Raw genomic sequence first — 27,283 nt, 5'->3', positions numbered from 1 at the left:
TATTTTTTTTTCCCCTTTTCCTTTTGAAAGGCCTCATAATTTATTTTACTTACGGCATCAGGCACAGTATTGAAGGTTATCACAGCGATGGAGATGAAGATTCATGTTCTGAAAATAGTGGGCTGCAAGAAAAGAACCCTGTGGATGAACCTGAAAATGCAAATGAAAACGATAAATTTCTTGCACATGAAAGGACAAGTGAATGTTAATTTATGTAAACACACAAGTCTTTTAAACAAGTCTTATATCTTTCATTGATATTTTACTTGTGGACTCGAATTTCAAAAGCTTTCTACCAACACTGTGCCTTTTGAAAGTCTTTACTACAAGGCCTGGCTGATGCTTTGGACAAGCTGCTAATCCGTCTTCATCATTTCAGAACTGACAGCATGGAGATTAATATTTAAATAAAACAAACAAACAGGAGAAGTACCCTTTGGCAAGCAGAAATCTGGACATATTGTTTGAACTGACATACACAGTTGCTGGCAATCACAACGTATAGAGAACTTTAAAACTGCTTGCGAGAAGTTCAGGATATTTTACACTGCATTGTGAGCACAAGTGCCTTTCACACGTCCTCCTTATTTCTGTTACATGGTCTGGTGTCCAAAATAACAAAGCAACTAACTCGCTATTAAAACTCCAGATACTATTTTTTTTTTTCTACAGAAGAAAGATGGGAGATAAATCGAAGATAAGCCTGGAAAATATTTGTGAAACAAATGATAAATTGACAGACCTGATACTTTGCAAAATGTAGAAGATCTTGTATTTCTATAAAAATAGCAAAGAAAGAATTACTTACTGATTAGTAGCCATGACTCACTAATTAGTAGCCATTACTTACTAATTAGTAGCCATTAAGAACTCAAATAGAAAAGATCCTTTAAAGGCTTTATTTCCCTCTAAATCCTGCTCAGGATTTTCACTTCTGTCTTACATGAGTTCTTTTCATATCAGAGATGCTCCTTATATGAAATGATACTTCCAAGAGGGGTTATGTTGTTTTCTGCAAAAACTTCTCTTCAGAAAAATTATGCCCCAAATCTCTACCTTCTTTTCAGATAGAAGGGAAGCTGAAAAAACTAACAGACCTGGGCTTTGGAAAGAATGCTCTTCGAAGTTGTATTTCAGCACTTCACCAAGCCATAAAAATATGTTAGCACAGCAATTTTTTGTGAGCCAAATCTACACCTACAAATCCATTCATGTGAGTAGGATGTTTGAATGCTAACTTATGTTAAGAACCAAATAACTGCAGCAGTGCTGTGTGAACCATTATTTTAAAGACAGAGAAAATGGACACTGTTCTTTCAGTGTAGAAGTCACACTACTTAACAACGACACCCAGACATTTCAACACTTTTTCACAGCAAATAATAGTCTTCAGACCCTTGAAGGATTCCATGATATGGAATTATTTTGCAAGAAGTCATTTATAAAAATAACTTCCCTAATGTACAAGAGAATTGTTTTGTACTTTGTCATGGAAGGTTTTAATCAGAAGCATAATATTACCATCACTGGTATTAATCTCTGCTGTTGGCTACAAAAATTTTTATATCTTGTCAAAATGATGTTGGTTGACAGTGAAAAGCACCTTTTTATAATACCTGGAATTAAAGAAAAAAAAAAAAAAAAAAAAAAAAAAAAAAAGAAAAGAAAAGAAAAAAAAAAAAGGGGGAAAAAAAAAAGACCACTTAAGCTGCTTCTGTCTCTCTCTCTTTCTGTCTTTTTCACAGTGATAGACTAATGCTTTTTAATCTAACAATGAGTTTTGCCTAAATGTAAGCCTAAATGTAGAAGGCAGAAAGAGGAGTGCTTCTTGATAGAGAACCTTGGAATGTGCTGATACCCCATAGAAGAATGAATTTGTAGTCTAAAGCCTGATGCCTTCTTTGAACTGGAAGGAAAGCATTCTTTACAGCACTGTTGGTTTGGAAGGGATTTGTACGAGTTGCACTAGTGGCCTCTGCTGGCTGCTCAGCTCAAGGAGCAGCAACCTGAAAAGATCTTCACCGCTGCTTGTCTTCTGGGGCATATTCCTGGTTTTATAGCAATCCAGAGAAAATCACCAGAAAACATTTGCTAGAAAACCAAAGCAGAGCACTTGTAGGTGCCTGTGTTTTTCTTTCAAAGTACAGGATAAGGAGCACACAACAGGAAAACCACCTGCCCTTTAACTGAGGTTCGAGCATGTGCATCCTGTAACAGCTGTTGTCCTAAGAACCATTGTTCTAAAGTCTGGTGCCCCATAAAAATGGCTGTGACAGAGGAAGAAGAGAAGCTATAGAGTAAGTGACAATGCAGTCCTGTTTCTTACCATATCATAATCCATCCTAATACTTATAAGTTATAGTCACTTCTTTGGGCAATTTGTCATTGTTTTCCAAGATGCTGTTAAAGAAACACTAAAATGTCCTACTAGAGTCATACAAGTAGATTATAGTCTATGTGAAATGTTTTGATGAAAGAAATAAATAGTAATCTTCAGGGCAGTGCTCAGAACAACTGATAAGTTTCAGAACCTTTCCTCATTGAATGAAGGAGTCATCTGTGTCAGCTGGATCTGCCATTTTAATTGTATTTCTCAACTAGGTCCCACTGTTATGAAAAAGTGATGAAAGAACTATGTGTTCTTGTTTAAAACAGAAGATAAATATGGACTTTCTAGGCTCCAATAAGGTAATCCTGGCAGACTGAAACAAATGCTCTATTAAAAAGAAAAGAAAGAAAGAAAAAGAAAAAAGAAAATGAATGTATGATGTATGTTCTGTTGAAATAGAAATACTGATATTTTCCTGATTTGTAACTACTCTTTCATGAGCACAGCTTCTTCAGTGGCTATTTTTTAGAGGGCATCCTTACCTGTCCTTCCCAACTTGAAAATGTCCTGCTGTTAGGGCAAGCCTGCAGTGCTCAGCTGAAGCTTTTGCACAATGTTTTTACAAGCCTACAATGGAAGACAGCTCTTTAAAATTCTTTGCACATCTTGGTGTGTGGGAAGCAGAGACATTTTTATACAGAAGCTGGATCACAGAGCAGGCAAGTCAGGCTCCTGGGCTGCAAACTGCTGCTGTGCAAGGAAGATCCCATCCCCTCCCAGCACCATCATGTAGAAAGGATGTGTGCCTGCCTGTCTATATGCTTGCATCGATCTGACATTATCCCATAGTGATTTTGATGTACTGACTAATTTCTATACTGCGCTGGAATTTCCTTTGAAGGGAGGCTGCCAATGTAAAAAAGTTATGACTAAAGCAAGCTCTAACTAAGGCTTTTGGAGACAGGTGAGAGAAATTTTTCAGCTTGTATGTATTTTGTATATAATGTTTCCTCCTTCATTTCAATATTATTAGTTATAGTAGTAAATTATATGAAAATAATGTGATTGTAACAAATGCTGTGAGGGAGACTGGGAGCAGCTGCAGCACAGAAACTACCCAGTTAACTAAGAAATAAAATGAAATGAAATGAAAGGAAAATAATTGGGTATTATTGGTTGCTTCAACTGCACAAGGCTTATTTATATGTGTGTAGTTAATGCCATTAATAATCCATGGCTAAGAACACTATAAGCCAGAAGTGAGATATGAATGCTAATTCTGATGTGCATTTGTATGTGTAATCTCGAAATTCCAGATGTTAGCAGAGCAGGCCCTGTGAGGGGCAGCCATTCTGCTTCTTACACAGGGGGCATGTGTGAAACCAACCCCCAGTTCTGTTCTCATGTTTGCTATGTTTGCCAAGAGAGCAGCTGAAAGCACAAGTCCATTGGAACTAAATTGTTATTTTTTAACATACTCATAGTTGTTGGTACTGTAAATTATTCTGTGCAAATAATGATGGCATGTATTTATATATATATATATTACTGGAGGTAGTTTTTTGTCTTTTTCTTTATGGAAATAAATCCTTGAAAAACTATATTTGCATAGGTACACCTGAGATATGCCTTTAGATATAGGAATTATTTTTTATCAGATTTAGGAAAGAAAATAGAAGTATATTTAAAGGAGAACAGGTAAATCCTTGTTCTCCCCTGAAGAAGCATAGGAGTTATAAAACGTTTATGCATAATTCACATCACCTAAGGTGATTTTCATGTGATATTCCAAATTCTAGTCCTAATTCTGCAACAGGAAACAAAGATCAGTACTAGTGGTACAGGGTTACTTGTCTATATACTTATGAGCTTAACTGTGCCGTGCAGAAACTTCAAATGGTACAATTAATTTAGAAACAAAATATGGTAAAGCTTCAATATATATTTCTATATTTTATGAGATGATGAATGTAAAAGTCTAGCCACCTTTTTTCCAAAGTTTATGGAAGGGTATACAGCTATTTAAGAAATGAAATGCATACTGTTTTCATGGAGATGTTTAATAAGTGCCAAGATCAGATGTCCTGCAAGCATCCCAGCCTGGGTGAGATCCTGACAGCGCAGGAAATCTGCATGGGACTGTGCAATCATGTTAATCCTGTCAGATGCCCGTGACACTTGAGGGTGTTTTGAACAGTACAAATTTAATTCACGTGATGTCTAGCATGTGTTACTTAGTTACATAAAAACAAATGTAAAGCACCTTTTATTGTAAGGCCATGGTTCTTCCCAGGCCTGCCAGGAGGTTGTACAAATTGCAGAATACTCACTGGGGTTACTCAGTGTTAAGTAGAAGCAGCAGGTGATACTCCACATAATGTAGGATTTTGTATTCATTTTTAATTTTCTGTGCCTTTAACGTTTCTTTCTGGTACATATTTTAAGGACCTCTGCGTTTTACATAGTTGGACCTTTCCAAAGCAAGATATAATGCCCTCACCATGTCTTAATCTGTTTTCCATTTGATTTTAGAAATCAAATTCTTCAGCATCAACTAAGCTGAAGGATATCTGTGCTTACACATGTATTACAAAGAACTACGTGTATATATAATTGTCTATTTCTATTGTTGGACAAATTCTGTTGTCTTTTATGTTTCCATTGAGGCTTGTGTGAGGCAAACTCCACCCTCAGCAACAGAAAGTGTAGCTGCAGTCAGGATGTGAAAGTTTAGGAGGGCCTCTTTCTTTTGTATTAACAGAAAGTAAAGCACTAAATATGTGCTACATATCTTTAAGAATAGTTATGTGTGCTCCATTTTAAGAAACGTTAGTTTATATACGTTTTAACTTTTCTTCTTGTCCATGTGTTGTAACGATTACGTCTGTGTGATGTGCTGCTGAGCATTTAAAGTGTCGACAGAGTGACTGTGATGCATCTTAAAGTACAGATTTCTGTTTGAGTTCTCTAGCCAAAAGGAAAAGCCTTAAATTTTTGTGAATGTCGAAGTGCATGTATTTAAGAACATGGTGCTTGTTTATTCACTTTTTCAATAAGATTTATAATCAGCAATATTTTCAGTTACCTTAGTTTCAAATCTGATGGAAATCATATTGCTTTTCATATACTGTAAGATATGCTTCACGGGATAACAATTGTGCATTTGTTCTGTATTTTTTTAAATAAAGCTGAGTATCACTTGTATGTACTTCATACAACACATCTGACTTGAATCACCACTGTAGTCTCAGTAAATAGAATCATAGAATTACCCAGGTTGGAAAAGACCTTGAAGATCATCAAGTCCAACCGCAGCCTAACCACAGTACCTTAACTCTAACAACCCTCTGCTAAATCATATCCCTGAGCACCACATCCAAATGGCTCTTAAACACATCCTAATTCTAAAATAACACAGTGACTTAATCATCAATTGTGTCACCTCATGTCATGACATCATACAAATCGTAACTCACTATAAGTAACATGATAGCTCATATAGATTTTATAGGAGGGGTAAAAAAAAAACACCCAATCATATTGTATGTTTAAATCCTTTATTTTTCCAGTGATCTGAAAATGTGCATCGTAGTAGTTTCCTTTTCACTTCCTACAATGATTTGGGCACTGTGACTTGCAGTACCAAACCAGAGATGATACAGGGATTGACTGCCAGAGGGAGTGAGCCCTTAGCTTCCTGCAGCATCCAGCCTCAGAGCTGCATGGATGTTATATCCCTTTTCCCTTATTGGAGGGGAAAAAAAGGCAACAAAACAAAACAAAACTTAAAGTTCTGTCATCTAATGCTGTGTCCTAAAGATTGAAATGACTGAAAATTAGTAGTTGAAAAACTGTCACTTAGGACACCTACTTACATATAATGTAGGAATACTGAATCTGAGCAATTGATGATGATAGCCTTGAGATACAGAACCGCACTCCCAGCATGGATTTGCTTTTGTTTTGCAGATATTTGGCTCACCATCTTTGTTCACAGATTTAAAGAAGCTGTGATTTTGGTCTTCTCTGGGTGTACTGCAACTCTTCTGATCATTCAAAATGAATGTAGCTAGTTCTCAGAGTCTATCTATTAAAAACGGGAAACTTGGAATGTATAGAAACACTTTCTTTCTTAATTGTATGCCTACATAGCAAAAGGTGTTTATCAGTCAGCTTGAATAAGCCCTGGAATGAATGCAGATGGGCTGCTGTCTCCTAGTGCTAGTACTGTACTTCTCCATATATACCAGCATGTGGGGCTCTGTCAGCATCGTATCTTTGACCTAGTCTGTGCTTGAGAAGTGAAATTCGACCTACAGAGGCGCATAAGAACTGCATTTACAGCAGTTTTGCAGATGATAGGATGGAAAATGAACGCTCTTCAGCAGAAGAGAGGCAATTAACATCTCCTGTGCATATTTACATCTTATATTTCACATCTTTTCTGAGCCATCATCTCATGGTTCACTTTCCCTAAAACAGTGATAACATTTTCAGAATTGGATACTTGGTGGTATTGTAGTTGTTGACAGGTGGAAATAATCTTGGCAATAGCAACACCCACCATAAAGCAGCTTCTGCTGAGCAGGCTCCTGGGGATGTCTTTGCTACAGCAGGCTGGAACGAAACCGAATTCGCAGTGCACTTTTGCTCCCTTCCGCCACACTGATCAGAGCCGGACACGCACCTGCAGGGCCGGCCGTGGCCGAGGGCCGCGCTCCTTACACCGGCGGGCTCCTCCCCGCCGTGAAGCTGCCGCCGCGCCTGCCCCGCCTCAGCCCGTAGCTCCGGCCGCTGTCGCCATGCGGCTGTGGGTGCTGCTCATTCTGCTGCTGCTGCAGGAGAACGGTGAGCCGCCGCGACCTTCTCCGCGCTGCCTCCGGCGGGCTCCTCTCGGCCTCCCCCCGCCCGCCATGTCGGGGGCTGGCGGCCATCTCGGGGTGCGGGGGGCTCCCGTCCTGCGTGGCGGGGTCGGGCGGGCTGAGTCCCGGTGTCTGTGGCAGGGGATGCGGCTTGTTCGGGGCAGGGGGTTGGGGTGGAGGTGGCGGGAGGCGTCGCCGAGAGCAGCCGCAGCCCCTCCGCTGCTTCTTCGTTTCTGTCAGACACGTCGCTCCAAGCCGGTGCTCGAGTCCCTGAGCCTGTCCGAGGGGAGCTGGCGCTGCGCTTGGTGCTCGGTTTCATTGTGATAATAATGTCACTTAGGAGTCAAAGAATAGCACTGCGGACCCCCAGGCGTTTCTACGTGTCGCTGGGAAGAGCTTTTGTCCCCGCCCGGGAGCAGCGGGGTTCGTCTCCCGCCCCGCAGCCTGTGAGGGGCTCTCGGTGCAGATGGGAGCTGGGTCCCGAGTGGCGATGGAGGATGGAGCAAGGGGTGCTTCGTGTCTGTCAGGGACGAGTTGTGACTCTTATTCTAATTTCTGCGGGTTTTGGGCTCCGTTGGTGTCTTGGCAGGAAGGATAGAACTTTGTTCTTAACTCAGCATCAGGTTGTGATGAGTTCTTGGCAGGGAAAGGGTTAGCTTTTGGCTGGGGAAGGAAGCTCCTAACCAAGCCTTGGTTTATTTAGACTTTAACATCAAGAGAACTTAGATAATTCCCTACAATTCATGATGTGGCTCCAGCCAGTGGCTTATCCTCTTCTGATGCTGCCAGCTGTTATGTGAGCAGCGGGACATGATGGAGAGGGAAAGCAGGCACTGTCTCCTGCTGCTGCTGTTGGCAGTATGTTGTCAAGGAAAGCTCTGGGTGCAAGCTCAGGGCCTGGGGCAGGCTCTTGAAACTGAGGGTCTGTAGAGAGGTCTGGGCTCAGGGCTGCACGAGGAAAGGAAAAGAGGCAACCCGCTCAAGTGATCCAGGGAACACGGGCAAAAATTAGTGTAAAATGCTTCGCCCCAAGAGCTGTGTAGTGCTGTCTGGGGAGGCTGTAGGGTCTCTGGTGTGTGAGACAGTCAAAACACCCAGAGCAACAAGGCTGGGGTAGGTAGGGGCCTCCAGGAGTTCTTTCCAGCATAGTTTTTCTTAATGACTGTTTGTAAAGGGACAGACAAGGAGTTGCTGTACTAGTGTGGTGTAGAAGAGGATTCTGACTTGAAGATCTGTGGGTGTATGTTGCAATATCAAGTGTTTTCTATTTGAGAAATAGGCAACAAAAACCCGGAATGAGAAATGAGTTGCAACTTGGGCTGAAGGTTCTCCAGGCTTGCTTTCTTGGCTCATCTGCTCTATAGTGAGGTGTAGCTGCGTGCTTCCTGCTGTGTCATCCAGAGACTCATTTATGCAATTAACGTGGTATGTTTAATTTTTTCAAGTTCCAGTAAGGCCTTCTGATATCAGAATAGCACTCCTGACTTAGCTTATGGTAGCTTCTGAACAGTGAGATATATTCCTGTCTGTGTTGTCAGTACAGGGGCTGACTTGGATGGCAGCTCTTCTGTAGACCCTAGGTTTCTCAGTGGTTGCTCGAAGACCACCATGGACATTCTCTAGCTGTAACCCAAGCAGCTGTGAAGCTGGAGGAGCATATGTGTGGATGTAGGTGATGCCTCAGGTCAACACTGGATGCATGTTATCATTCTGTGGCTGATGATTGTGTGGTAATTTTTGTGCATGGTGTTTACAAGAACTAGGGGGTGAGAAACATTAAAGAACAGGGTGAGCTAAATCCTTTGAGCAAGGAGAAGTGCAGTTTGCCTTTACCTTAGGTGACAGACTGCTGTACTACTTAATGTACTTAAAGGGCACACTGAGAGTTGGCGCAGCAATGAGAGGGGATGGATTATGAGGTGCAGGAAGTGGTGGCACTGGTAGATAGCAGGATAAACTCTGAAGGAGAGCTGGGAAGGGGCATGGCTATGGCTTGTATGGAAGCTCATGTCTCAGGGAGGTGCAGAAGAGAGGCAGCACTTCAGCATAGGAAGACAAAACCTCCTGTGCTGATGGTGCTTCCTGAAATGTCCTGCTGTCACCTGAAGGGAAATGCCAAGTCAGAAAGGTAGAGTCTCAATGTACTGGGGAGGGTGGAATAGGAGGAAAGTGTTTCTCTAGTTCCCAGTGAGCCTGAACGTGTGGAACAGAGGGAGCCTGTGTGGAAAGGAAAAACTTCATCTGATGAAAATTAAAACCAGGCTTCTGGCATTCAGAATTGGAACAGTCTCACAGGCAAGTCTTTAACAGCTTCATAGCAGCAGTGTCAGGTGTGGAAGGGGACTGCATTTCTGCATTCATGTTGTGAGGACACAGTGTCATCAAACACGTGTAGGGATTGAAGTTGGCAGAACAGCGTGGCAATGGCATGTTGACAAATAGTCTGATTTTAATTAGGGTTAAAATAAGGAGACAGAAACAAGGCTTGCGTGTTTTCAGAAGTGTAGTGGGGGAAATGGAATGGATGGCTTGGAATGGAAATGCTTATCTGGGGCCTTGAGCACCAGGGCACAGATTGTGCAGGGAAGAGGAAGGAGCTTGCCCTGAGGGAGAAGTGGCAGCTTCTTTTGGAGAATGCTGTAGTCCCAAATGTGATGCCTGGAGCTTTGTCAGTAAAAGCCACCTGAACCGAGGTAGCAGCATTATGAAGGAAAAACTGTGTGGTGTGGGCAAGGGGATGGCTGGTTGTTGGGGGATAAAGGAGCAGCAAGGAATGCGGATAGCAGCACAAGAGTTACTGACTGGTGCTGGCTTGTGTGTATTGGGGTGTAACGCTGAGTGTCATCAGCCAGATGCTGATGTGGTGGGCTGTAAGGGCAGCTGCTTGGATAAGAGAAGCAGCTTCTGACTTGCTCCTGAGCACTGCTCACGATTAGATGCAGATGTTGCTTTAGAGTAGCCAGGCTGTAGTTTTAATATTCTTGCAGGAATAATAAAAGCCAAAGAGCAAACTGTTGCATTTAATTTGAGAAGGGGGAATAACATAAGATGAGGAGTCTCCTTAACCCACATCTGAGTCAAATATAAAAACCAGAACAGGGCAGACAAAAAGAAACAGCTTACAAAAGGGATAAAAAACAACCATAAATCCTGTTCTTCTCCTGATGTACTGGAGGTGGGGCAGGAAGAGACAACCATGAGCTTTGTGACTCTAATGCTGTAAGCAGATGGATGGGTTACTGCTTAGCAATCACTGCATTGATGTTGTTACTTGGTAGGTTGATCATGAAGTTACTCCACATTATTCTAAAGAAAGGCTGTGGCTCCCAGTGGTTGGATTGCTCTCTGGGAAAGCAGTGAGCCATTTAGCTGGGAATGAACACAACACCAGTTGTGCATCAGTGATGTGAGCAGATGTTGAACCTAGCACACAGCCTACTTTTGCCTTCTTTCCCTTACACAAAGGGAACGAAATTGAACTGTTTTTCATATGGATGGATTCCATACAAAGAACAACTGACTGGAGCAGACTGACCGGTCCAGAAGGGATTTATTTGAAGCATGGTGCCAATAGTGCAGCCAGTACCAGCTGTAACCCAAGCTTATCAGCATACAGTGAGGTTGGCTTTTTTGTTTGATTCCTGTGATAAAATGCCAGAGTACTTTATAGGAAAAGACTGTATTCAGCGTGAATTAGCTGTAAGGCACAGTTTGTAGAGCTTATGCTGCCTAAAATAACAGTTTTAGGCTCATCTCACAAAAGATTGTGCTTCCTGTGGTCAGTTACAGCATAAAAAAATCTCTATGATTAATTTACTTAGCCTTTAAAATAACTGGGATTTTAAAGACTGCTCTTTATGTGTTGTTTTGTTTTTCCTTTTCTTTGTTTTGTTTCCCTCTTTTTCTTCTCTGTTGTTATTAAGGCTTATGCACATGTGGCATGTGGTGAGAATAGCAGCTGTTCCCCTATGAGGACAGGCTGAGGGAGCTGGGTTTGTTCAGCCTAGAGAAGGTTGAAGGGTGACCTCATTGCAGCCTTTCAATACCTGAAGGGAACTTACTCCCAGGAGGGGAGTAAACTCTTCGAAGGGCTGACAATGGCAGGACACGGGGAAATGGTTTTAAGTTAAAAGAGGGAAGATTTAGGTTGGATGTTAGGGGGAAGTTCTTCACTGGAAGTGGGGTTAGGCCCTGGAACAGGCTGCCCAGGGAAGGTTGTGGATGCCCGTCCTTGGAGGTGTTCAAGGCCAGGTTGGACGGGGCCCTGGGCAACCTGATCTACGTAATGTGTATGTTTGGTGGCCCCTGCCAGGCAGGGGGGTTGGAACTACATGATCCTTGAGGTCCCTTCCAACCCGGGTCATTCTGTGATTCTGTGAGTAAGCCTCTGAGATCATTCACTGCACTGCTGGGAAATAGGTGCACATTTTAAAGCAACTCCGGCATGTATCTCAGCTCCTGCTGGGCAGTGCACTTGGGTCACTTGGTGAGCTCACACTTTTATGTGTTACTGTCATGTATGGGCTTGTAAACAGAGCATAGAGACCTGAAGGCCAAAAAGGTGAGAGATGTGTGTGCTAAAGGAACAGTTATTCACACAAATACATATGTATAGGATTAACTGGTCCTCTGTGAAGTGATCCTCTCTCACCTCTTCCCAGCACCCAGATGAGACCCTGAGAGATGCAGTTGTGTTGTTAGATATAGATAAAGATGTATTAGGTGCTACTTTCAGGTGACTTAAATACTATTTGTAGTTTTCATAGTACTTAATGTAAAAGAAAAGACAAACCTGCACTGTTACAGCATTGTAAAAATCACAGCATATTAAAAGGTTATACAGGACTGATGGGTGTGGAATGTATGTATGAAGACAGGGCACTTGTGTAATGCTGCACAATAGATGGCAGTGATATTAGGTAGCACAGAGAAAAGAAGCTGGAGAGAAAAGTACCGTATTCCTTTCCCTTCCCGTCTATGAAGTCCTCATGCCCTTACATATTTGCCTGTTTATGTGACCTATAAGTATAGATTTTCCACATGTTGCTGAAAGGTTTTAGTTGTCTTTCTGTCCATGGAAATGAGTCATGTCAGAGACTTCAGAAACCTATGGAAATTAACTCCTTCCCATTTTTCTGAATCCTTTATAGGAAGACAGAGTATTGGTTATTCTCAGTGATAATAAAATATATTTTCAAAAAGGCTTTTTCCCCTAATTGGTACACTGCTGCTTTTTCTTATTTTACCAGTTTTTGGACAGTCTGCCAAAAATAAGCATCCAAAGAACCAGGGGAAAACAAATCAAGCCTATCACAAGAAAGTAAAACCCAAGGGCCTGAAAATGAAGGAAAGGGAACCTGTTGACTCTTCCTCCAAGTCGCAGTCCATACTGATGCAGGTGATGGATAAAGGCCGTTTCCAGAAGCTAACTGCCACTTTAAGCCTGTCTGCAGGACAAAGCATAGAACTGCGATGTAAGGGGAGTAATGTGACTTGGAGCTATCCTTCATACTTGGACACCTTTAAAGACTCCAGACTCAGGTAAGCTGTTTTCCATATCCTGGGGGGGGGAATGGCTGTTTACAATCAAGGTGTTTCATGTAGTGATTACTTGTCTGTAACAATGGATAAGCATCTTTCAGCCCTCCTGCTACTGCCCTGCAATGTATGCTGTGGAAGAGTCTTGTTGCATGTGAACTGGATTCCCTTCAGATGAATCTAGTATAGAAGATGTGGTCCAGGGGGACACTGGTCTGTTCCAGCCACTAACAGAGAGCCACGTAAGAGCAAAGCCCAAGTAACACCCTGAAAATGTGTGAGGTTGAATGTCAGGTACTGACTGCCAGTTCTGATGCTCTACAGAGACCTGCTGCTGTTGGGATGTTGCTAATATAGATATCAGCAGAGACAAAAAGATTAATTTCTTGGAGAGATTAAAACCCGTGTGTCTCAGCTTGCAAAACAGAAAATATACCAAGCACCGCTCTGAGGAGCAAGTGGGGTTAGTCTTTCCCCTCTTCTGTCAAAGTTATGCTTGAGTGCAGGGGGAATTGCAAGTTCCACAGTGCAGAAGTATGACAGAGCTGAGGATAGATAGTCACCTTCAGTTTGGGAAGGCTTTTTCTTTCATCTGGTGACATCTTAATGGATACTGCATACACAGCTGTGAGACTAGGAGGAGGATCTAAGGACTTTCTCCCTCTCTCTGCCCCACCAGGTAGGTACTGTCCCATTGATCTAAAATCTCCAAAACTGTATGTTTGTTGGCCTTCCCAGTTCTCAAGTATAGTACACACATATCTAAGTCTAGATTGAATGTAATAGTCTTTTTCTGCATTTGAAAGAGGGAGGGTTTATAAAGGAGTTTGGGCTGGTGCTGCTAACACTTATTTTGCCAAGAGAAGAGCTTGTTTTCCCTTCTTGAGATTTATGTTTGGGTATCATTGAGTGACAAGTGGTTGAAAGACTGAGGAGCTCTGTGAATGCCCATCCTAAAAAAGAGCCGTGAAGAGACTTTCTTTACATTATTAGATAAGAGCAGAGTATTAGGAAAGTCCTACTGTCATTTTGCTCCTAAATTAAGTAAAGGTCTGTGGGCTCTTTCTAAATAGCCAAGGTTGTCTGCATCTTCCTTACAACTATGAAGATACCTTAAAGTCATAGTTGGTTAATTACTTTCCACTTCTCTTTTCGAAGAATAAGGCTAGAAATGGACAAGTATACCCTGTGGTCTGTAACATGTCCCTTTGAAATTCATGATTTGCTTGTTTTCTGACAGCTAATGAGTCCCAGAATAAATTGGCTGAATAAACCTCTACAGTGCGAGGCTTCTATAAATTATAACAAGCCCGTTTCCGCTAAAGGCTTATCATGGCAGCATCTCTCAAAAGATCTTCTGGCTGATTTGAACAGCTGTGCAGGGGGCAGCCTTGCCTAAGGCAGGGGGTTGGAACTGGATGGTCTGTACGGCCTCCAACCTAAGCCATTCTATGAACTATTCCAGTAGGTGGCACACGTCAGCCGCAGTACGAGCCTGGCCCTTTGGCAGCCAAAGAGGAGTGTGCAAAATGCTACTGAAAGGGAGTACCATGCATGTGGTGGTAGTTTCCATTTCAAAGTCTATCTCACCCTCAGAAGGTGTGCATATAGGCTACTTGCTTGCACTGGCTACATATATGGCCATGCAGACTTCCAGGTTTCAGTGTTAGCATTTGGCATTGAAGAAGGCAGAAGTATTTGCAGTCTTAGAGAGGAATCTGAATGTTACTTCATTACTTCTCTTGACTGCTTGTTCTTCTCTTGTACTATTCTTGCCCATGGAATGGGGTAAAAGAATTAAGGAAGGATGTGTTTTCTAGCTTTATAATTTGTTACTTTACATTTTGAAGTAGCTTACATTCTTTACCTCTCTGTTCTCATTCAATTTCACAGTATTATTTTGTAACAGTAAAACAAAAGTTAATTTCACAGTAATAAATGCTGTACAACTGAGCTGGATGCATGTAGCTTGCTTAAGTTTTTTATTTTAAAAATGTTAGGCTTCTATTTAAGGATCTATACTGAAATATTTATACATAATTACTGAAGCAGTAAACAGAGTTAAATTGAATCAACTATTTCAGTTGTAAGCAGAAGACCCTGTAAGTAACTAGAAATAATGAAGACAAAGATAAGTAGCGTGCTTCAGACTTACTGAATGGGAATAATTTATGGAGACACTGACAACCAAATCTTGTGCAATTACATTTTCATCACGGATTTTACAATATCTTTGTTATCTCTGTGTGCTTGGTGCTGTGCTAACAGGTGTATGCAATACAGTCTGCTTTATAGAATTTGTATTCCTTGGCTTTGGAGAGCTTCATTGAACCATAATTGGAAAATATCATAAGGTCCCTATTTAATCAGCACAGCTGGCAATGTTTCTAAGTGAACTGGCAGTAGAAAGCATCATTGACGAGTTGTCATCTTTCAGGAGAGCTCAGACCTTTCTTTCTGTGAGGCAGAAGAAACTGTAAGGTTTCACAATGTGATGGTGTGTGTATCTTTGGTCAGAGACTTTTAGTGGCCCTGCCAGGCAGGGGGTTGGAGCTTCGTGATCCTTGATGTCCCTTCCAACCAGGGTCATTCTGTGATCCTGTGACTTGGGCAGATGCTGTTGCTGGAGGTGTTGATGTCTGCTGCTTTGGGATAAGGAGGGTGTTTTGGTTTGAGGCTACTTAAATTTAGCATCCAGGTAATGCATTTCCTATGGATGGTTACAAGAAGAGGTAGGGATAAAAGCCACATGTTTTCCTCCATGCCATGCTGGTTGTGTCTTTGTCTCACTGGTATGGAAAGTAAAAGACAGCAGCTTGGAGGGTGGCTTTTCTAAGAGGAGAGAAGTGCTGTCCCACCCTGTGCAGCATGAATACATCCTCACGTCTGGAAGGTTTTATGTGCTTCTTAGTATGCTGCCCAAAATAGAAATGGCTGCAGTGCCATACGGTGGTACACAGTAGATCAGGACTGCTGGCCCAACTAAAAACTGCACCTGCGGTGTGTGAGAAGGATCAAAACCAGAAAGGAAAAAAGAAAAAGAAAGGTAGTCACATTTTCTGATGTTTGAGAGCAAAAAAGCTTTCCTAGACAATGCTGGTCTGTCAGTGCCTGACTAGAGCATGGGTCTCTCCCATCTCAAAACATGGCTTTGTTTGTTGTTGAATTTCATCTGGTAGATAAATCTTTGTGGAGTGGAACTGCTGCAGTGGAAGAAATGGGCAGAGGTGGGTATGTATTGTGTGCATATTGGTACACAGGCTGGAGTGCTTTCATAGGTACTGAGAAATTACAATGTTGTACAGGGCAGAACTGGGCTGCTGTGAATTAAGACAGGCTCACTGGCCAAGTGCTTTGTTAACTGTGTCCAAGTGTCACTCAGTTGCATGTGCTTTGAAGTCTATAAGCTGTCTGGTTTTTCTTCTTACCTTAAAGCATGAGGTTGTTCTGTCCCATCCCTCTCCTTGTGCTTTAGACAGTTCCATTGTGGCAGTACCAGTGCAGCTGCTGGAGTTTGCCAGATGCTCTGCAGTGAGGCTGTGCACAGAATCACACAGTGTAAATCACAGAATGACCCGGGTTGGAAGGGACCTCAAGGATCATGTAGTTCCAAGCCCCCTGCCTGGCAGGGCCACCAAACATCACCACTTTACTAGATCAGGTTGCCCAGGGCCCCGTCCAACCTGGTCTGAACCACTCCAAGGACGGGGCATCCACAACCTCCCTGGGCGCCTGTTCCCATGGGCCTCAACCTCATCTCCTAGTGAAGAACTTCCCCCTAACATCCAACCTAAATCTTCCATCTTTTAACTTAAAACCATTTCCACGTGTCCTGCACACTATATATTGTTTTCCTTCAGCTTTTTCTAGCTTCTGAACTTGGCACAGCTTTTCTGGCAAAGGTCTTTTGAACTTAAAATAATTGAAGCTTAATAAGGTGAGTGTATGGAAAAGGATTTTGAAGGTTTGTGCTTTTTTTTTTCTGTGAATGGCCACAAAATGTTTGCTTTTTCTTTGTGATATGTAAAGCACAGCAAAGCTTTGGAAAAAATTCTCATCATTTAAAATAGTAATGAAATGAAATGAAAGCAATCCTAGAAGTACAGCCCAGCTGATGTAGTTGCCATTTCCAGCTTACTTCACGGAGCCTGTTTTGTCTGCTTAGTGCAGCCATGTCACAAGCCTCAACATTTCCAGGCTTTCAGTTGCCAGGTTCTGTTAGTGCATGCTTGTGGAAGTACCTCACCGGGCTATTTCCATTGATTACTGGATTGCTTGTTCCCAGTTAAGTAGAACACACTGTACAATAATCAATTAACTCTGACCTTGTTTTTCTTTTTTGTCTGTTGGGATTTCAAGCCGTAGTTCAGTGGCTGCTTTTAATGGTTGGAGGCTAAACATCCTCGCCTGATGGGTTCTCTATAATGTTGATGTTAGTGCTTGCAAAATATATTGCGCCTGAATGGCCATATAGCTTAGGAAATGTGAGTTGTCGATCTAAATCATCACAGAGATGAGGACACGTTTCAGATTTCTCTTTACTTCTGCTTGAGTATTATACACAACAGGATCTCTTGTGCAATTAGGAATTAGTCAATGCTTATTGAAAAACTGAAAATGTTTGTAATGTAAAGCATATGTATAAAGAATGAAAACATTAATTTTCCCATTTTTCACATGACAGAATCAGTTGAGGTTGTGTAGGACAAGTGCATTGGCAAGCAGGAAGCACATTTTGCTTGTTTCTTTAGGCAGCTCTCAAAAGTGCTGTGACGGATGAGTGTAAAAAGCCTGAAGGCTTTGCTGGGAGGAGGTCATTCTCACCCTGTGTGGGCTGCTTACTTGGTGTGTCTTAATTTCTAAGCTCCCAGCCTTGGCTGAAGGCTGAATATTGGGTTATGTGAGCCTTGGCTTAATGCACACCGGCTGTGAGTGTGGTCTCCCAGTGGAGTGCCCAGGGAGCTGGAAATGTCAGGAGCTGCGTGTAGCTGAAAGCAGCGGCCTCTTTGGTTCAGTGAAAGTCAGCAGGTAACAGGAGGCTGCCCACAACTGAGGCGTGGTCTGAAAGGTCTGCAGTAATGCTGCACTAACACAGTAACAAGGTGGTTTGGAGGAGAAAAATGCCTTTATACTCATACCATGTTCTGAAGTAGCCAAAGGATGAAGAGGAAACACAGTGACAGATCTGAGATGAGATGGAGTACGGCAGAGGGAAAGGCAAGGACAAAATGAGTTGAGATTGAAGGTCTTTGTCATGGGTGTGCAGGTGGAAAGCTGGACCACTGTGTTAAAGACAGGGAAGTGTCTGTGCTGAAAAAAGGCATCAATTATTGAACAAACTGTTGTTGAAGTGGCTGCTGCTCCCCAGTGGTGCAGTGCACTACTGGGGCAATGCTGCAGCTGAAGTAAATGCTATCAGGAAAGGAATGTGATTCATATGGCTTGACTTGGACTTGACTTGGAGTGTGAAAATACGGGATATATTTAGTCAACTGAAACAACATAAACACATTGTCTAGGGGCAATCACAGCCCATTGTCAATACAGGGATTCTGGAATGAATTCAGGAGTTAACTATGTGTGGTGAAAGCTTTTACCAATGCTCATTTTACCAATGGTCAGAAAACCATTCATGTGTGGGTCTTTGCTGGGACGAAGGAGGACTTTGCAACACAACTCTGTAGGAGAAAAATGTGTCTGTTGCAGACCAGGAATAAAAAAAATCAGAAGTATAAATGATCTGAAGGAAATGTGCAAGGAAACACATGAGTGCTTGTCTCTGCCTTTTGTTTTTCTTCACTCCAGTATAAAGCAGTTGGACAGGTATGGTCAGCTGATCCTCACAAACTCCACTGCAGCAGACACAGGTGAATACAGCTGCTGGCTTCAGCTGTGCAGTGCTAACAAATGCAGGAAGGATGAGACAAAAACAGGTTCAACGTACATCTTCTTCACAGGTAATAAATTATTTTGGGGATTATTACTATATAATGTTGTGAAAATAAATTTGCTAGTAAGGAATAAGTCTGTATTGAGTCTTTGACTATCAAGATGTTTTTCCCCACAATTTGAGGCTTTTAAAATAGCAGATGTTAGGGAAGAAAGTGCTGGTGAAGTTTGCAGTTGCTTTGTGTGATTTGTGAGGCCGCTTTCCCTGTGGGTTATACTAACTGCATACCTGAGATAATGCGTAGTACAATGGAATCATGTACCTCTGAGAATAATGACGTGTGCTGAGAACCTCCTACAGAATGAATCCAAAGAGCTTTTGAAAATGTGTCTTGATAAAGTAACAAAGCAAGTCTTCTACACAGTTATGACATTCAAGTGACCCCATGTGCTCTCTCCTACCCTCAGTGTATTTCCAGTTACCTGCAGCTAATGTAAAATCTTGATCTCATTGTTCCTGGTGAAGATCCCCAGCATCTGTGTGCCCCGTTGAGAGGCAGAACACCCTGTATGGGGGCACTGCCCTGCAAAGCCTGAAATCGGCTGTAGCCCCAGCACAATGAGGGTAGGGTCATCGTGGAGTAGATAACTGTGTGCAGTTTACTGCAGCTTGCTGCAAAAGAGTGGAAATCAAATGGTTAACTTGTTCTTCTAATGGAAATACTTCACAGTGCTAAAGAAACCTTTGCTGCTAAGAATGCATTACATCTAATAATGCTAGTGAGTGCTCCAGTCCAAACGTTAAGATAGGATTGTTTGCAATGGGTTTTGGAGCTAAATAGAACTATAAGGCTGTACTGAAGCCATTTATCAGAAGTGCTTTATGTTCCAAGGATACATTCCAGAGCAGCTCAGGGAGCTGGGATTGTTTAGCCTGGAGAAGAGGAGGCTCAGGGGAGACCTCATTGCACTTTACAACTTCCTGAAGGGAGGCTGTGATGAGGAGGGACTTGGCCTCTTCTCACAGGCAACAAACAGGACCCGAGGAAATGGCTGCAAGTACCAGAAGAGGTTTAGATTAGACATAAGGAAAAACTTTTTCTCTCAGAGAGTGGTCAGCCACTGGAATGGGAGATGGTGGAGTTGCCATCCCTGGCAGTGTTCAAGAGGTGTCTGGATGAGGAGCTACGAGATAAGGTTGAGTGGCTTGTGGTAGCAGCAGTAATGGGAGGATGGTTGGACTGGATGATCTTGTAGGTCCTTTGTGATTCTATGATTCCTTCAAAAAGGCCAAAGTAAACTTCTCAGTCAAGTTGCTATGGTAAATGATTGAGCTAGAAAGACAAAATTCAACTTTATAAGGAGCATATAAAATATGGAAATACTCTCCAACTGTCTGTCTAAAAGTACTAAATATTATGGGTATTTGGCACAGAAGTGGATTTTAAAATATTTGTGTCATAAGACTATAGCTGCTCCAAATATCTCTTTCTAATAGTGCTTATCTTGCCTTGTGTTCTTTGTGTATGTTATGCTTTAAAAGTGGACAAGTGAACCAAAGTAGATCCAATGAAGGGATATTTACTGAAAAAGAATTAGAGCTTTTCTTAAGATTGAGAGCTCTCACTACAGCAAAGACCATTTTGATTTGCTTTTCTATTTACTGTTTTTTAATGCAAGCTGTGTAAATACACTCAGATTAGAAAAGCGTTTCTGTATTTGAAGCAAAAAACTTTGTGTTCATTTTTAATGTTGCCCATTTTTTCTTATTGCTGCAAAGCCAAGATCTAAATGTTATCCTATTTCATCTCTTTTGCACAGATAAAGAGGAACTTTTTGTACCTACTCCCAGTTATTTTGAGATTGTCTACCTGAACCCAGACAGACCTGCTGTCATCCCATGCCGTGTCACTAATCCTTCAGCAAAAGTTACTCTACACAGGGAATTTCCAGCAGAAGAAATTGAAACAGATGAAACTAATATTATTTATGATGCGAAGAAGGGCTTTGTCTACCAGCACCCAACTTCTGATCATAAGGGTATTGTCTACTGCAAGGCAGAGTCACAGGGAGCACCTCAGATTTCCATCAAGTATCACCTACTCTATGTGGAAGGTAAGGTGACGTTTCCTATGTACTTATATCGACTGCTGTTCCTTCTGATGGTTTTAAAAACTGGGTTTGTAAAATGAGCAAAGTAGTCACTGAATTTTGAAATCTTCATTAAAACTGTATGTGATAAAATCTTACTGGTACGAACTTGAGCATTTTCCCAGTGTAGGGTGGGAAGCTGCAGATATGCATCACTTACCTGTTTCATTAGGTAAGCTGATTCACAGCTTATTTATCAATAATTTCACATCAGAAAGTGACCAGTTTCCTGTTTCCTAACGCTGTTCTTCTGTCAGTCCCCAGAGGCCCACCCTCAGCCACAATCGTGGCATCACCCAGTAGAGCCAAAGTCAGCGATGGTGTCCATGTAGCCTGCACTGTCCTTGGGGAGCCAGATGTAGACGTGAACTTCAGCTGGCAGTACCCAGGGCAAGAGGTAAGAGATGTCTGCCTTGGCTGAAATGCTTTTTGTTCTTCATAAGGGCAGTGCTTTGGGTACTAGTCACTGTCTTGATTTGGAGCGAAGGTTCTTTTCACTTGTGGTGTCTGCCTCTTGCTAGTACAGCCATGCTGTCAGTAGGAGGCAGCACATCATTTTTAAACTTCAGCCCTTTTCCCTTGCAGGGAAAGCCCTGAGAACCTACAAACTGCACAGAAATGAAGCTTGAGAAGTATATTGCTGTTAGCAAAGGTCGGGCTCACCAGAGCTCACCCCCTGCTTCGGGTTTTGTCCCAGAGATAGTTGACCTCTGGCAGCATTTGCAAAGAAAAGTCTGGTCAAAGCCCAGCCAGTGTCAGGAAGTGGAGCTACAGCAAGCCATAATTCCTTGCTGGTGCCTCTGCAGTTGGTCCATGGCTTGGGCATGTGAATCATCACAGCCTACAATCTTTAGGCTGAGTAGCTGCCCACATCCATAAGCACAGAGAATTGTTTCTGTTCAGACTCATCTCTGCTGTGGTTAATCCTAAAAAGGCTAAGGAGCAAGAGAAGGAATGCTGGAAGATGGAAATCTTCACCAGAGGAAAAGGATCTTGTAGGAAACTCTTCGAAAGGGCTGACAATAGCAGGACACGGGGAAATGGTTTTAAGTTGAAAGAGGGAAGATTTAGGTTGGATGTTAGGGGGAAGTTCTTCACTAGGAGAGTGGTTAGGCCCTGGAACAGGCTGCCCAGGGAGGTTGTGGATGCCCCGTCCTTGGAGGTGTTCAAGACCAGGTTGGACGGGGCCCTGGGCAACCTGATCTAGTAAAGGTGTATGTTTGGTGGCCCTGCCAGGCAGGGGGGTTGGAACTACATGATCCTTGAGGTCCCTTCCAACCCGGGTCATTGTGTGATTCTGTGACCTGAAGGATCACAGCATGCTCCATTTTCTTGCCTTCTCAGTGCTCTGTTGTTGAGAACTATACAGAACTTGCTAATGCAGCCTTGGTATCAGCACTGGTGTCCCTGAGCCAGCATAGAATTAAGCTGTATGGCAGTGGAGGTAATCGCTTAAGTGAGTGAATGGAGCTCAGTGCCTGAGGAAGAATTCAAATCTAGGGCACTAGAGGATTGATGTAGGCAGCAGGGTAGAGGCTGTAGCATTCTCTCCACCATAGGAAGATATGCGCCTTTTCAGGGGTAAAAAGCAGTGAGAGCTCAAGTGAGCACAAAAGGGGTTGGAACAGTTGGTGATGGTACTGGGCATGTAGAACCAGTTTTCTAATCCTTGCTTAGGTATTTGTTTTTCGGAGGATTTAAGCAGTTACTAATTTACACCTCCCTGTTCAGCCCTTTCCTTTGAATGAGGGCAGCCACGACTGCTCTTGGTGGGAGGCTTGGGACTAGGAGTATGGAGTGGGTCATGTGGGGAGCAGGGGTGAGGTGGAACGTGGGAGGAGTTTGGCAGAAGAGTCCCTGTGTCTGGAGTCCATTTGCAGTTGGGAAGGAAAGAGGCAGCATCTCAATAACCAGAGAAACTTGCAGCTGTTGGAGTAAAAAGAAAAATGCTGGGAAAACTGAAGTGGCTCCAGGTCCAGGGAGAAATGATGAGCAATAGTTTTGTGTGGGGTTTTTTGTTTTGTTTTGTTTATTATTTTTTAGCTAAACCCCTACTGCCATCCTCTGTATGCAGCCACTGGCTTTATGTTGAGTGAAATGCAGCAACAGGCTGCAGTGTTTGTGGCCTTCAGGGGAGAGCACGCACCACAAGTGGAAAGTTCTCAGTTGAACAGCTGTCCAGGTCTGGTTTCTGGCTGGTCTTGGCCCAGCGGCTCTACAGAACATTCTGCAGAGCTGGCACACACTGCAGCAATGCCTCTCCAGCCCTGGTTCCATACAGGCAGCTAAACATGCAAATTACCTCTTGTTTGCTCTAGATACCGTGCTCACAGTGCAGGGCACGTGTGCTATCAGTTGGGGACTGCACCTTCCAACTGTACCCACGTACAGGGGTTGAGAGACGAACTTTGGCCATGCAGCCTGGAGCAGCTCTGTGTGCTGATCCACTGCTGGGAGCAGCTTCAGCTGTGCCTGAGTATAAGGGGGAAAACTCTTGCTTGGGTTTCCTGCCCCAACAAAATGAATGGCAGAACAGCAGCACTTTACACTCGTTGCAGACTTTTCTTAGTAAGGCAGTGCTCACGTAGCACAAAATAAATGCTCTGAGAAATGTTCTCGGTTCCATCCCTCTAAGAGAGTTCCTGCACTAATTGGTCAGTTACTGCAGCTCACCTCATTCCTGTACCTCTCCCTTACTTTTTCCTGTCAGATATTTTTTCTCTTGCCCCTCCCTGGTGCTCGCATTTGCCTGCTGGGAATGCATTCCAATCCACTCCTTCCTTATGCTTCACTGAAACTACCTTCAAAGCAGAAGGCAATTACTGAGAGAAAAGCTGGGCCAACGGCAGCCCAGCCAGGCAAACAGAATCTGCCTTGCACGGCATTTACCTTCACTTTTAATATGGTCAGGGAAGTTCCCCTTGCCTTATTCAAGAATTAGCTTAGGCTTGAATTTCAGCGTGCAGCAGTACATGGTTTCAGACTGGGAACAGGAGGCGACTGCTCTAGTAGCGGTGTTTCAAAATTGTGTTCAGTTTTTCTTTCTTTAAAGGTAGTCACTGGGAGCTGTAAACATCCATCACTGGCCAGGCAAAGCCTGACTGCATTGGGAGCCATCCCTGTGCTTCACCAAGACCAGCTTTTCCTGTGCCGGTCATTTTGTGAGTTAAGACTGTAGCTTTGGCTCCAGATAAGTGTTTAACTTACTGCTTGCTGCTAGTGGCTTCAGCCTTGCAGATCCGTATTGATAAGTGGCCAATCTGCCTAATTCATTAAGCACAAGGAGATGGTTTCCAAGCAGAAGGCTTTTTCTCACCAGTTTCATCCACAGTATTTGCGTAGGACAAACCAGCATGGATAAACCTGCTGCCACGTGTGATGAAGGCTATAAGGAAAGCCTTTAGTAGCTCCTCAGGCCAGCTGCTCTTCTCCATCCCTTTGTAAATGCAGAGGTAAAATGAATAATCCAAAAGGGAATTCACGTGTGGAAGAAATGTCCTGTTGTGAACAGAAGGAAGAAGTATTTTTAAGGCGTATTTCGAAGTATCCTCATACATATTTATGGCTTTGAAGTTGTATATGATTCTTTTGGAAAATACAGCATGAGAACTAATGATGAAGCAGCTGTGAATTGTTGTTGTTTATTTGTATGTTATTTCATATGGCATTTCTGAAACTAGAGGAAGAGGAATTACTTTCAGAATGCGATTCAGAGCTGCTTTGTCAGTCTGACTTCTTGCCTGGGAGTTTAATAGAGTAGCATCACTAAATATACTTGCTTTATTTCTTTCCTCTTCAAACAGCTGGAGCGGCCTGTGATCATACAGAACTTCTGGAGACTGATAAACAGGGGGACCGGACACACCACAAGAATCTCAAAGAGCGTTCTGGTTATTGAGGACTTTGAAGCCAGAGATGCTGGGAACTACATTTGTATAGCTCAGAACCTACAAGGAGCAACAACAGTGGCGACCAGAGTTGAACTGAACTAATGGAAAGGCTTCTGGACTCATAATGAACTGTACGTGGCTTTGCATTTTAGCTCTTCTGGGTCTGTTAACGTTTAAGTGAAAGGTTTCTCTATCACATTCTTTTCCTATGTCACTGCATTCCATTTTCACTAGAACACCAGGCCAAAACAAGGTGCCTCACACCTGGCTCTATTCAGCTGTGAGTTAGAAACACTTTACAGTATTAAACTCTGTAGTGTATTCAACGTGTAATCCTCTCGAAGCCTCCACATGCATATGGCTTATCGTACTTGGGAACGGATGCTCCTGCATTTCCCTTCGCATGTGGCCTTTTTCCTCCAACTCTTACAGGGTGAACCTGCTGGATGGTTTGTGCCTTTTTCCTCTGTGAAAACTCAGGGGATTTTTAATATCTTCAGGAACCCCCCAGTGCAGGTGCATCTCTTCTGGTGCTGTGCAATATAAAACGTAGAGTACTGTACTTGTTTAAAACAAAAAAGCAAAAACCCACAAAAATTTCTGATAGAACCAGCCAATAGCAATATTGTTTAAAGCAATTAAATTTCTTAACATTATAAAACTCAGCGTGTGTGTTCATTTCCTTGATAGACAGATAGATGCACACAAAATTCGGTCTTGGGAGAAGATAAGCAATAAATGCTTTATGATGCCAGAGTGTCTCCAGAGACTTGCAGTGAGTGACTTTGGTAGATGTTGTTGCATCCTTAGTGCTCAGTGTGTCGTTCACTTACAATGCATCCTTCAACAGTTGTAGCAATGCAGCATTACTTGCTAAAGTAAAAACCTGCATTTATTTATATGGTATAACTTACAGACTAAATCAATAACATAATGATTATAAAATAATGTGAGATTATACAGCAGCTCTTTCCTCAAGTTAACAATTTCAACTGGACTGAGGAGGGAAGATATTTGATTCACACACGGCAGGATCTGGACAGATAAACAATTGCTTCTCACCATGGACTGCTGCTACAAGGAGAGAGTCGTTCCACGAGAAAGGTATGACCCCAAATCCCAACATTGTCGGGCATTTCAGCAAGTTTTCACTTGCTTCACTTAGAACTTCTAATACAAAACTGATTGGTAGCACAGCTGTGTAACAAAAAATATCTTAATGCAAGTGACTGTATTTACAAGGCATGAGAAAAACAGCTTATTCTGAACATGAGGAACCTAACCAGGAGCCGGTGCCTTGCTTATGTGCTTCTATACATCTCAGCCTGCCTTTTAATAGTATTCCTAAGGATTTTATTTGGCGCTGGCTTGAAGTAATCCCTTCAGGCACAGGTTCATTGCTTTTTAGCATTTTCATTTACTGGGAAAATATTCTGCTTTAAACTCCAGGAGCTGTGTTGGCTTCTTCAATTTCAGGATAATCCTCAGCCTCAAACTGGACACACAGTTTCCAGCACAAACAGCCCAGTACCAGGTTGCATGCAGGCGCCCTTGATGTCTGCCATGAGAATCACAGTCTTCAAGGAGCGTTAGGGAATGACTCAGCTCAAACATTACTCCAAGTGTGGTGCAATTCAAAACCAGATACCTTTCAAGTATCAACAGCTGGAATGACAACAAACCATTTGGTACAGATAAAAACGTTATTGTGATTTTTTTTTTTGATTTTTTTTTCTTCCCATGAAATTTAGCACTAGAGATGGATAAGGTGGAGTATCTGAAGAAAAATCACTGGCATAATGGCTCTGGTAGCTCCAGGCCTTTGGAATTTATCTATGAGAAGCAGGTTCTAACTTTTTATTAAGTTTCTATGCTAAGGAAGCAGTCAGGAATATGTAGAAACTACTGGACTTTAAGGCTTTCCTTGCCTTTGCTAACACACAGCATCTAAATCAAAGCTTGAACTGTTAATGCTCAGTTAAATAGATAAGTATTGAAACACATGAACAGAATATTCCTTTCTGCTCTAGTAGCACGCATGCAGAACTGGTAGTTCTATGGTCTGATTTTAGTATACAAATATTTCTTCTTTACAGCATTAAAAAGCCTGGTTGCAAGCAGTTCAGAGATGAGAAGTGTCCTGTACTGCTGACAGACTTACCCTCGCTGCCCTCCAGTCTTCCTATTACTTCATATGCCGTACTTACTTACTGTTCTGTCCCAGCGCACTGGAAAAGCCTTCCCCTTCTCCCTGGTGTGCAGGGGAGCACTGAGCCTCATCTTCAGGCAGCTGCCTGTGCTCTTCCTGTGCGTTGTCTCTGAGGCACAAACTCTTCACAGTGCTCTGCTTCTGTCCTTGTGGCTCAAGTTGCTGGACTGCTCAATTTTGGTGCTGCCGTGCTGTTGTTTTGTCTTTATGTTTAACAGAAGAGAATCCTCAGTGAAGAAGGTGAAGTTTAAGAGGAGTCTCTTGGGCTGCCTTTAGCAGAGGCGTATTCACAGTGGGTACCTACATTAACCCAAACGCAGGAAGTATTTTATCATGGCAGAATTCCGTGGTGTTACCTGCATGTTTGGTCAATACCTGTGAGCAGCTCTGTGTAACTTCACCCATCAGAGCAGCA

General features: G+C 42.7%; 2 protein-coding genes across 6 annotated transcripts in view; both read left to right on the top strand.

Annotated features, from left to right (window-relative positions):
* Nucleotides 1–5,549, top strand: part of SLC7A2 (solute carrier family 7 member 2) — a 42,925-nt gene extending 37,376 nt beyond the window's left edge. For all 4 annotated transcript variants that reach the window (XM_015862347.2, XM_015862349.2, XM_015862346.2 and 1 more), the window contains exon 12: nucleotides 31–5,549. In XM_015862347.2, the coding sequence (XP_015717833.1) occupies nucleotides 31–209 (179 nt within the window). In that variant the 3' untranslated portion in view covers nucleotides 210–5,549. The remainder of the gene's footprint in view (nucleotides 1–30) is intronic.
* On the top strand, nucleotides 3,192–25,324 carry PDGFRL (platelet derived growth factor receptor like). 2 transcript variants are annotated; one of them, XM_032444205.1, is made up of 6 exons: nucleotides 3,192–3,293; nucleotides 12,441–12,732; nucleotides 18,535–18,686; nucleotides 20,440–20,733; nucleotides 21,027–21,166; nucleotides 24,573–25,324. In XM_032444205.1, exons 2-6 carry the CDS (start codon nucleotides 12,533–12,535, stop codon nucleotides 24,759–24,761), a joined length of 975 nt encoding a protein of 324 aa, XP_032300096.1. In that variant the 5' UTR covers nucleotides 3,192–3,293; nucleotides 12,441–12,532; the 3' UTR covers nucleotides 24,762–25,324. The 2 variants fall into 2 exon arrangements, with proteins under 2 accessions (XP_032300096.1, XP_015717700.2); XM_015862214.2 differs by lacking the exon at nucleotides 3,192–3,293 and adding an exon at nucleotides 6,973–7,177.
* Nucleotides 25,325–27,283: the final 1,959 nt, after the last annotated feature.

The sequence above is a fragment of the Coturnix japonica genome, chromosome 4 (assembly GCF_001577835.2).
Source record: "Coturnix japonica isolate 7356 chromosome 4, Coturnix japonica 2.1, whole genome shotgun sequence".
Classification (NCBI taxonomy): Eukaryota; Metazoa; Chordata; class Aves; order Galliformes; family Phasianidae; genus Coturnix; species Coturnix japonica.
This window is presented reverse-complemented; position numbering and strand designations above follow the sequence as displayed.